This window comes from Orycteropus afer, unplaced genomic scaffold (genome assembly GCF_000298275.1).
Source record: "Orycteropus afer afer isolate SDZICR_OR568_19922 unplaced genomic scaffold, OryAfe1.0 scaffold00135, whole genome shotgun sequence".
Lineage (NCBI taxonomy): Eukaryota > Metazoa > Chordata > Mammalia > Tubulidentata > Orycteropodidae > Orycteropus > Orycteropus afer.
The window spans coordinates 8,230,837-8,242,065 of NW_006921722.1; the positions used below are offsets into that span (position 1 = coordinate 8,230,837).

The 11,229-nt window shown below is 53.1% G+C and overlaps 1 protein-coding gene across 1 annotated transcript in view; it reads right to left on the reverse strand.

Annotated features, from left to right (window-relative positions):
* SYNJ2 (synaptojanin 2) overlaps positions 1-11,124 on the reverse strand; it is a 102,645-nt gene extending 91,521 nt beyond the window's left edge. Inside the window, exons 1-3 of the mRNA XM_007945297.1 lie at positions 11,034-11,124; positions 10,454-10,724; positions 5,767-5,992 (exon numbers count right to left, since the gene is read on the reverse strand). Coding sequence (XP_007943488.1) covers positions 5,767-5,992; positions 10,454-10,724; positions 11,034-11,124 — 588 coding nt within the window. The remainder of the gene's footprint in view (positions 1-5,766; positions 5,993-10,453; positions 10,725-11,033) is intronic.
* Positions 11,125-11,229: the final 105 nt, after the last annotated feature.

Consider the following 11,229-nt stretch of genomic DNA (forward strand, 5'->3'; position numbering starts at 1 on the left):
GAAATGGGCCCTTCCAGTGACATGGCCTCTCCTGGTCCTGATGTGGTCTGGTGAGTCTCCCGTGTGTCCCCAGCTGGGCACTGACTGGGCACCACTGGGGAGGGCAGAAGCCACCCTCCAGGAAGGACCAGCCTCGCCTGCCTTGCTGCATGCCTGGCGTCTGAAGCCCACACAGCCCAATGCGCCAAGGGCTGGAGCAGCCCCAGGTCTGCTCCACGGTGCCAACAAGCACACCTTAGTGAGCTCCGGGAAGTGATTCCTTGCCTGTCCCAGCTGAGACTTCCTCCTTCAGATGCCACAGGTCACACTGTTGGGGTCTCTCTCGTCACACACAGCATCCTGGCTTGTCCGTCCCGCAGTGAGAGGGGAAGCAAGGGTTCCCCAGGCAGCAGCCCAAGTACAAACTGGCCTCAGACACACCTGCCTAGCAAATGGCCCTTGGGCTGCAAAGGCCTTTGTCTGAGAGTCTTGGTGCTGCTGTAGGAGAAATGCCATCAGTGGGTGGTTGTAACCAACGGACATTTATTTTCTCAGTCTAGGAGGCTAGAAGTCCATCCGGGACATTGGCTCTGGGGGAAGGCTGTCTGTCCATCTGCTCAGCCTCTTTCGCCCTGGTGTTCCTGGGTTCCACACAGCAGCTATCTCCCCCGACCCCACGCTGTGCTTACATCTCTCTGTGTCAAATCTGATCTTTTTATCCCTCAAGTCATTGGTTTAGGACGCACCTTATACTGACAGACCTCACTAATGTAACAAAGAAAGCCTATTCCAGAATGGGATTACAGCCATGGTGTGGTGGTTACGTCTGTGTGTCAACTTGGCTGGGCCGGTTGAATGGTTGGGCAGCTGGATGCAGTATTCCCCATGAGACTGGTAATCAACTCCATGGTGGAATCTACTGGGAGCAGCTGAGTAGCTGTCTTTGGGTATGTGGTCTGCTTCCCATATATAAGAAGCAGCTTTGCGAACAGTTTCTAGCTTATGGCACACTTGGACCCTGCATGTAGCCGTGTTGTTGTTCAGCAGCCTGCCATGCTCTGCCAACCTGGGGACTTACAATGGACTTGAATTAATGGCCTGCCGTGTGGTTTGGTAACATTGAGACTATGCCTTTTTACTCTTCAACCCTGGGCTTCTCAGCCTCCGCAGCCAGCAGCTGTCTGAGTGAAGAAACTCAGTGAAGCTCCAGTGGGCCAGGAGCAGGAGGCAGAGCTGGACCCCAAGGTTGAGGGGCTCTCCCCCAGCCCCTAGAGCCTGGCACTTTGACTTGGACTTAAAGCCTCCAAACTGAGAGAATAAACTCCTGTTTGTTAAGGCCATCCCATTTGTGGTATATTCTTGTCAGAGCAGCACTAGGGAACCAGAACACATGGTTAAGGTGGTTAGGGTGGTTAGGGTTGACCACAGGTGTTGTATGGGCCACAACTCAATCCTAATGACCCTCATGCCCTGTTACTCTTCTGAGATAAAAGCAAAACAGCCGAGGGGTTAAGTGCCCACGGGGGACAGGGCTGCCATCTGCAGACTACAGTCCCTGGGTCAGCAGCAGCTGGGTTTCTGGCTGGCTGTCGGCGTGACCACTGCTCCTGGGAGGAAGGTGCTCTTTCTGCAAAGAGCAACAAGCACTGAGCCACACTGTTGTGACCCAGACCCCAGGGGGAGGAGAAAGGATGAACACACAGACTAGGAAGGCCGCAAAGCTGTAAGGGAGCAAGGAAGGCGAAAAAAAAAAACAAACTCACTGCCATCGAGTCGATTCCAACTCACGGCAACCCTCTTTAGGCTTCTGAGGCAGTAAATCTTTACGGAAGTAGACTGCCCAGCCTTCCTTCTATGGAGTGGCTGGTGAGTTGGAACCACCACCCTTCTGGTTAGCAGTCAAATGCCTCAGGCCTAATCCTGAGAAGGAAGATGGGGGCAATTTAAACAGCATCAGGCTGGACTTCCGGGAGCTGGTGTGTGGCTGGTGCTCTCTCAGACATCTGTCTAAAGCCAGGGTGTGTAGGGGTGTGGGTTGGGGGGTGCTCAGGAGATGTGAAGACAAGGCCCTGCCCCCGAACCCTAAGCAGTAAAGTGAAAACATGGAGAGAAAAATTCAAGTCACAACACACATACGTGAAACACCCAGAGTGAAGGCAACACAAACAGCAGCTTCTGAAGCTGCTGATGCACAACCACACACCCCATGGCATTTGGTTCCTTGGTTTGGAAGCTTGGAGTCATGGTTTGATGGGGCATCTCAGTTATTTGGCCTAGTACCATGTTTAATGCTTCTTTCTACCTCCTAGTTCACTGCATAGTGTCCAGGGTCTTAAAAGCTAGCAAGCTGCCATCTAGATGCAACGATGGGTCTCTCCTCATCCAGAGCAAAGAAGAATGAAGAAAACCAAAGATTCATGGAAATAATTAGTCCTAGCAACTGGTACACCATGTGATCTGCAGCCTATATGACTATGAGACCAGAGGAACTAGATGGTGCCTGGCTACCACTGTCAACTACTCGGAGGGGGATCTATGTAGGAGATCCTGGGTAGAGAGAGAGAACAAAGTGGAAAAAATCATTTGGGAGGAAAAAAAATAGCTTGCAAGCAGCCATCCAAGGCACAACAATTGGTCTTTATTCACTGGGAACAAGAAAGGAAGAAGAAGAGTCAGGGACAGGAGGATGATATGGAATGTTTGACTCATTGCCTCCATGAACAACTGCCCCCTTTGCCATGAGACTAGAACTAGATGGTGCCTGGCTACCAATACTGAACATTTTGATCGAAGATTCTATAAAAGAATCTTGATCAGAAGGGGGAAAATGTAGAGCAGAGTTTCAAAGTTTCATGGAACCCAGATTTTCTGGAGCCATGAAGGTTGGATGAACCCCTGAAATTATTATCCCGAGATAGTCTTTAAACCTTAAGCCAAAACATCCCCTGAAGTCTTCTTAAAACCAAACATTAGTTTAGCTTAATCAAAACTGTCTGCCTTAAGCACTGTCCTCTTTTAAGAACTCTCTCTATGGGATCACACTGCCAACGAAGGATTACCCAGGAATCTTCGGGGGCAGTGGGCTTATGTTCGTGGAAGAGGAACAACTCAGAAAAGGAAGGTAAGAATGGTCACACAGCTCAAAGAATGTGGTCAATGTGGCAACTGCACACATGGGAACCGCTGAACTGCTGTATGACCTGCTGTGCAAATTCTCAAAAACCACAAACAGAAAATAAATTTAAAAAATCATTTAGAAAAGGACAGCTGTCATGGAAGGCGGCTGTTCTTGCAATGATTTATTTGGTGAGATGAGTAGGTGAGACCCTGACACAGCACTCCATTTTTTTAACTGGTTGAAATCCCAGAATCTGGGGACACCAAACAAGACTACAAACAAGCACTATCGACTCAAGGGCTGGTGGGGAAGGAGGCAAAGGCCAGGCCACGGCGTCTGGGCAGGGCAGCTGTCACCCCCTCAGGAGTCTTGCTGGCCACCAGATTAAGGTCCCTGGCATTTCCATTCCTACAAATAATGCTTTGCACCTTGGCCCCAGTCCTGGCCCAGCATGCTGCCCAGGCAGGGGAGAAGTTACCATTGCTACTTGTGGAAGGAACTGAACGGTTGCCAGGCTAACCACCATCCCCAGGCTAAACGCTGGGCTGGAAGACGTAGTCACAGCAGAGGGACACGGTGGCAAGGAGGAGTCATTTCACAGATCATGCAGGAGTGAGGGAAAAGGGAACAGCCTGCGTTTGGGGCCACGTGCTCGCCCAGGAGGGGCAGTCCGGCCCGTGGGCCGGGCCACCTGAGGCGGAGCACCACTGAGCGGTTTCCACGCGCCATCGCAACGAGGTGGGAGATGGCTCAGCAACGTAAAACGAATTGACCTCGGTGCTATTTTCCGTAGGTCCGCCTCTGGACACTCTCTCCCTCTCCTTTGTAACCACATGTGCACTGAACAGCTTTGGCCAGCATCCAGGGCGGCCGGTATCAGGGGGGTATCCCATGCAAGTAACTCAGCCTTCTGCTCCCACGAAGGTTCAGGCAGTAACGTCCCCCGGCTGAGTGACCTCCAAAGTGCCCTCCTTCATCTTTGAGCTCTGAAAGATGCGCACATGGTCGGTATTCAAGTATGTGCTGGATTAAACTGGCCAATGGTGTCTATGGAGCCTGGGGGCACGCTGGTTAAGCACTCTGCTGCTAACCAGAAGGTCTGCAGTTGGAACCCAGCAGCGGGGTGAGAAAGATGCAACAGCCTGCTTCCCTAAAGATGACAGCCTTGGAAATGCTCTGGGGCAGTTCCACTTTGTCCTCTGGGGGCACTGTGAGTCAGACTCAACTCGAAGGCAGTGGTATTCGTTTGGGCTTCGCGTGCATAAAGATGACAGCCTTGGAAACCCTATGAGGTAGTTTCACCTGTCTTATAGGGTCTCTGTGAGTCGGAAATGACTCATCAGCAATGGGTTTGGTTTTTGTGGTTTTAGTTGCCTCACAATGAATCCTCCCACGGCAGCAGCAGTAGTGACAAGGAAATGCAAAGCCACATCTCCGCTAAATCAACCCCAGGTACTAAAGGCACGCCGCCCATGACCCCGTTCTACCTGGGCCTTCATGGGGCTCTCCTGTCCTGCAGCTTGTCCCACCCGCCATTCCAATCACCTACAGACTGTAAGTCACGGGGGTAACAATCAACGAGAAGCGAAGCAGATGGCCACGCTAAGGAGCTGAGACCAAGTGCTGCTGGAGCCCAGCCCGCACCACGCCCAGCTGTTGCCCTTGTATCGTGGCTGAAGCGTCAGTTGGTTTAGAATAGAAATAAGAAGGCTTGCTTCTCATGTCATCCTTCCAGGATACTGATCCACTTATTTTTGTTATGAAAAGATTTTCCATCCCGAGGGGTTTGTTGCCAGCTGTTCTCTGAGTAACTCCCACCCTTGATGACCACAGCAAACTCCTGATTCCTTTCAGCTAAAGATATCTCCAGTGAGCAACGTTCTCCCATCGTGAGAAGTGAAGCAAAACATACCCACCACGCAGCCCGGGGCTGGATTATCACACCTGGCCCCAGATGCACATTCCATTCTCCAATTACAGTCAGGAGCCACGGTCAAAAACATCCCCAAACCTCCAAACTCCTCTGCCCAAGATGCAATACACTTGTGCCCGTGCTGAGCCCTAGGAATTGGGGATCGAGAATCTGGGTGGAGGGCGAATTCAGACCAAGGTCCCTGGGTGGCATAAACATGTGATCTCAACCATTAACTTGAACAAATCTGTCCTGGAAGAAAGCAGCCGGAACGTGTCTTAGAAGGGAGGATGGTGAGACTTTGTCTCACACACTTTGGACGTGCTGTCAGGAGGGACCAGTCCCTGGAGAAGGATAGCATGCTGGGTAAAGTAGAGGGTCAGTGAAAAAGACCCTCAATGAGATGGACTGACACAGTGGCTGCAACACTCAAACAGAAATGACTGTGAGGGTGGTGGAGGACCAGGCAGTGTTCTGTTCTGTTGGACAAAGGGTCATTATGAGTTGGAACTGACTTGCCAGCACCTAACACCACTGACCTAAAGGTTGGTGGTTCAAACCCACCTAGCAGCACTGCACGGAAGGAAGGGCTAGTGGTCTGCTTCTGTGAAGATGACAGCCAACAAAACCATATGGGGAGCTCTGCTCTAACATGTGGGGTCACCATGAGTTGGAATCAATGACATAAAAGAGTCAGTTTTTTGGTGACTTCTCTGACCCCCCCCCCCCCCGTCTCGGGGCCAGGCCCAGCCCTGACCTGCTCCGTCTCCACGAAGTTGGACACGTGACCGTCGTCATTGACGCCGCGGGTGTGGAAGCGCGCGCCGGCCCGCTCACAGCTGATGCGGGAGATGAGGCAGGCCTTGGCCTGCTTGTGCGAGGCGTACACGGTGCGGATGGCCACTGCCCCACAGATCACCTTCAGCAGCCAGTCAGAGCAGCTCACCTGGTGGTGCTTCAGGGGCACGTGCAAGAGCTGGTTCCTGCAAAACAGAATCGTGAACGTGGCCCCTAGAGTACACGTGCAGCAGGCACCTACCAGGGAGCCCGGAAGCTCAGGAGCCCCCACGCGCTGTTCCCTGCGGACAGACGGCTACTCACACAGCAGGACACCCTGAGTGTGCTGGGGGTGGGGGAGGAAGCCTTTCCGACAACCAGATGCCAGGCCTTTCTTCCAAGGCACCCCTGGGTGGACGCAAGCAGTTACGGCATCTGTGGGCATTAACACATCTGAGGCGTTAACCATTTCTGCCACCCAGGGGCTCTTCCTTTCCCAGTAAGGAACCTTGTTACAGGGCTGGAAGCAAAGCTGGGGTGGGCCCTTCCGGGGATTTCAAAGACCCCTCTGTTCTAACCCCATGGCCCACATTTTCTGATCACACAACCCATCGGGGAAAAGCTCATTGCACACCAATATCTGTGTGCTTATTAGATTACACACAGACACTACAAGGCGGACTCAACGAGAACATGAGCAATAAATAAACAGTAAAGCAAACAGAAAAGTGCTAGTGTCTCCTCCCCATGACCAGACGGTCCAGGCCACTGGGGTCCCCTGGTGTCTGTGATGACAGTGATGTGACAACAGCCAACATTTGCCAAGTGCACTGGGCACTGTCCTAGGTGCTTTCAGGTGGAATGAACCCACTTCATCCTTGAAACAGCCCAATGTGACAGGCAGGAACGCTCAGCCCATTCCACAGATACAGAAACTGAGGCACAGAGAGGGATAGTACTTGGTCAAGGTCACGAGGTGGACCTCCAAACCTGGTGGCCTGGCAGTGACCCTGCAGTCAGGGTCCTTCAGCCTAACACAGCCGGCCCCTCACCATGATGGGCCTCCAGACACTCATGTGGTCCTCTCCTCTCTACGCCCACTGGAGTTAGTGACCAGAGAAGGGCTACTCTGAGAGGCGAGGTCTCAGTCAACGGGCATGGACCCCCGGGCCCCAAGAACTCAGCTGCTTCTGCCTCACACGGCACACTGGGGCCCTGAGCCTGCTCCCAGGGAAGCTGGAACCATCATTCCCTGAGCCTCTCTGACAGGACATCAAGCAAATCTAGTTCACAGTGCCCTACTTGTCTGAAAAGGCACCAGCATCCCTGCCCTCCAGCCTCCTAAGTTCCTGCGTGTTCTCACTGCGGGACAGCTGTGTCACAGGCCTGGTTCTCTAAGGAGCAGGAAGCAGTTTCCCCTCCTCTCCGGCGGCCTTCTGCCTCTGCCTGTAGAAGCATCCTCCACCCCCCACCCCCAGCACGGCCACACGACAGGCCAGGCCCACACTCAACTCTCATCACCACGGTGCCCACCTGCTGGAGAAAGGAGGGTCATGCAGCATGGCTTTACAAAAACACTGCCCCTTTCTGAATTACTAAGAGTCAGAGGGCAAACCAGCTTTCGTAGCCAGTATATTAAATCTGCATGTGATATGACGGAGAGGCCTCTGGAATATTCCAGAGTCTGCTAACCACACAGCCATGACCACCATCCCCAGGCATCAGGAATGGGACAACCCAGAGGAAACGCTGGCCTTTTAGTCATATTGCCAGACCCTTGGTGGGAGGACAGCCCGTATCTTCGGAGGAGACCAGAGCGGGCAAAGGAAAATGGAGTAGTGTGGTTCCTCCTGGGTGTGGTTCTGTGGGGAATGGATCATTGGTACGATCAGTAATGGCCTGGAAAGGTGCCTGTCACTGCACACTCTGCCTTACCGACTGGCCACCACAGTGGGGACCCCGTCTGTCAGGCTGAGACACTGTCCACATGCAGGGGTTTAGCTCTCCAGCCAGTGTGACTCACTGTGGTAGTTCTGGGGGCCCCACCCTGAGCCCAAGCACCACACCCTGCAGCCTGGCACCGCCCCACCTCTCCCTCCTCTAGCTCAGGGCCAGATTGAAGTCCACTTCAAAAAGCGGCCGTCCCCGTGACTCCTGCTCCACACATTTCCTGTGTTCCTCAACCCCCAGCCACACAGCTGCCTAAGCAGACCGACAGGGGCAGTAAGGAAGGGGCTGAGGACCATTCACAGGGCTGCCATGCTTCTGAGAACATCCAGCCTTGGGGAGAGCTTGCTCTGTGTGACATGGTTTCTGACCTCAGCACACAGACCCTCCGATGAACAGCCCACAGCACTGGGCAGCAGAGCCAGGGGGTCACACGGAGACCAGACCCAGGGTCTGTCCGCTGGCTCAATGCCAGTTGTCCCACCTTCGGCACCAGTGGGAGCGGCAGAAACCAGGCCCAGCCCAGAACGGCTGTATCTTCATGCAAACAACATGCACCTCTCACGTTTGTTTGCAAACCACCCTCGAGGTGTTTTCCTAAGCACCACATGCCAATTTTTAAAAAGATGTTTCTGTAAAAAAAAAAAATTAGCTCCGCGTACTTAGGAAAATACCTCGCGGGGCAGGAGGGCAAAGCTGGTTGAGAAATGTGAAGGTGCATGTTATTTGCATAAAAAACCAGACTGGATCCAAACCTGCATTTTAACAAGACCGGCAGGGATTCATTCACCTGCACTTTGAAGTGTGAGCACGTGAACCAAGTCAGACCAGTTCCCACCACACCAGCACACCCGTGTGTTAGATAACTGCGCCCAGCAGGGTTTTCAATGGCTGGTCTTTCAGAATTTGACTGCCAGGCCTTTGTTCTGGGGTGCCCAAGGGGAGACGTGAACCTCCAATCTTCTTGTCAGTAGCCAGGTGCAAAATCTCAACCATACCAGTGCCCCTAGGAGGACTCGGGACACAGGAGATCTGCTTCCTGGCTCTGAACAGAAGTGAGGGATTCACTGTGGGGATTCCGAGGCACAGAGGAAGGAACACGGATCTGAGCATGGAGACCAGTGGCTTCCTCTGGTTGGGCAAAAGTAAGAGACGAGGCTGACTAGGGCATGAGTCAACCTCACCAGAACCGTCTAGAGCCTGCGAAAGGGATGAAGACTTACTGTCAGAGGTTCTGGAACACTTCCTGCCCAGTTCCACACTCTCACTTGACTTCCTTCTCACGCACCTCCTGATAAACCACTGTATGCCAATCACAGGGCTCCTCCCAGTCATGGCCCCGCCCAGGAAGCCAGTGTGTCCCAATGTCTGTAGCAACATCTTGCCCTCAGCTATTCGCCTTAAATGAAGGAGAGGAGCAGCCCAGATCCCAAATACGCTGAACCCAGCAACTGGGGCCAGGGCTCCAGGGCTCCGGGGTAGGTTTATCATGTTACACCAAGTCACCTTGGTCAAGCTGACTCAGTTTTCCCACTTATGAGGCTGGCTTGGCCTTGTGATGGAGCCCTGGTAGCACAGTGCTTAAATGCTTGGCTCCTAACTGAAAGATCAGTGGTTTGAACCCACCAGCCACGCCATGGCAGAAAGACATGGCAGTCTACTTCCGTAAAGATTACAGCCTTGGAAACCCTTTTCGGGGGCAGTCTTACTCTGTCCTACAGGGTCACAATGAGTCAGAAGGATTCAACGGCAGTGGGTTTGGTTTTGGCTTTGTAATTAACAACATGGAATCTGGAGGGAGAGTGTCTAAATTCACATCCCTTAGGTGGGTGGGGTTGGGCAAGGCTCCCTGGCTTGTTCAAGCCTCAGTCTCTTATCTGTGAAATGGGCTAGCAGAACCCACCTCACAGATGACTAGGAGGGGTCTATGATTACTGTATATTATTGCCTATTGTGTGTGCCATCGAGTTGATGCCACCTCACAGTGATCCTACAGGACAGACTGCAACTGTCCCACAGGGTTTCCCAGGCTGTCATCTTTAAGGGAGCAGATCGCTGGGTCTTCACTCTGAGGAACAGCTAATGGGCTTGAACCACTGACTTTTTGGTTAGCCGCCGAGCGCTTAACCGCTGCACCACCAAGGCTCCTTGAACAGCACTTAGTGGTAAATACTTGTACTGTGGAAGGTACGAAGACTGTGCTCGTCCACACAGAAGCACAGACCTCAGCCCCACACACCAGGCAAGCCCTCGGAACGTGTCGCTCTTACCACCTTTACTTAAACCAGTTGCCATGGAGCCAATTCTGACTCCATGTGCTTCCAAATGGAACCAGGCTCCTTGGGGTTTTCAGTGGCTGGTTTCTCAGAAGTAGATTGCCAGGTCTTTCTTCTGAGGTGTCCCTGGCTGGACTTGAACCTGCAACCTCTCGGTGAGTGGCTGAGCACAGTAACCGTCTGCATCACTCAGAGACTCCAAATCTATATCAGGCCCCTTTCCACACACTCCCGGAGCCCAACAGCTGGGGAACGTGGGTTTGCTTTCTTCTCACGGTGCCCGCAGGGAGCAGGTTCAGATCACAACCCTCAGGGTAATCCGTAAGCCTGGGAGTGGGGAGGGGGGTGCCACTAAGCAGAGCCGGGATTTGGGGCCCATCAGAGCCAGTCTGGGTGGCTGGGCCAGGGTGGGGCGAGAGCCACAGAGACGGACACAGCCCTCACCAAAAGAAGGTGTCTCCGCACTCGCAGCGGTCATCGCCCTGCTTCTGCGCCCGGACGGTCAGGTCGAAGTGGGACCCACCGTTGGGCCACGAGAAGTAGAACACGCCTGAGTTGAGGATCTTCTTCAAGGCTAAGAGGCGGTCCTCCTCTTTGGCTTCTTCCTGAAGTGGGTAAAAATCAGTGGCTGTGATTTTGTAGACTTCAGCCTCTGGAATTCTGCCCACAGAGGTGCAGCCTGTCACCAAAACCAGGAAGCTCAGGGAGGTGTCACCTGGAAGGCAAACCAGACAAGACAGCTTAGGGCCAGAGCCAGCATACCTGCAGAGAAGCTCAAGAAAGCAACGCCAGTCGCTGTGGAGTCATTCCTGACTCATGGCGACCCTGTGTGCACCAGAGCAGAGCTGGGTCCACTGGGCTTCCAATGGCTACCTTTGCACAAGTACATTACCAGGCCTTTACCCAAGATGCTTTGGGTGGATTCAAACCTTCAACCTTTTGGTTAGCAGCTGAGCCTGTTAACTGCACCACCCAGGGCCTCCCAAGAAAGCAACGCCCAACCTGCAGTCGAGTTGGTTCTGACTTACGGCCACCACAAGTGTGCCCGTGTAAAACTGTGCTCCATAGTCTTCTTGGTCGTAATCTTTACAGGAGCACAAATGGTGAGAGTTCATGTTGCTTACTTTAGACATGTTATCAGGAGGGACCGATCTCTGGAGACGGAAGGCATGTCTGGTAAAGCAGAGGCTCAGCATAAAAGACAACGACCCTCAGTGAGA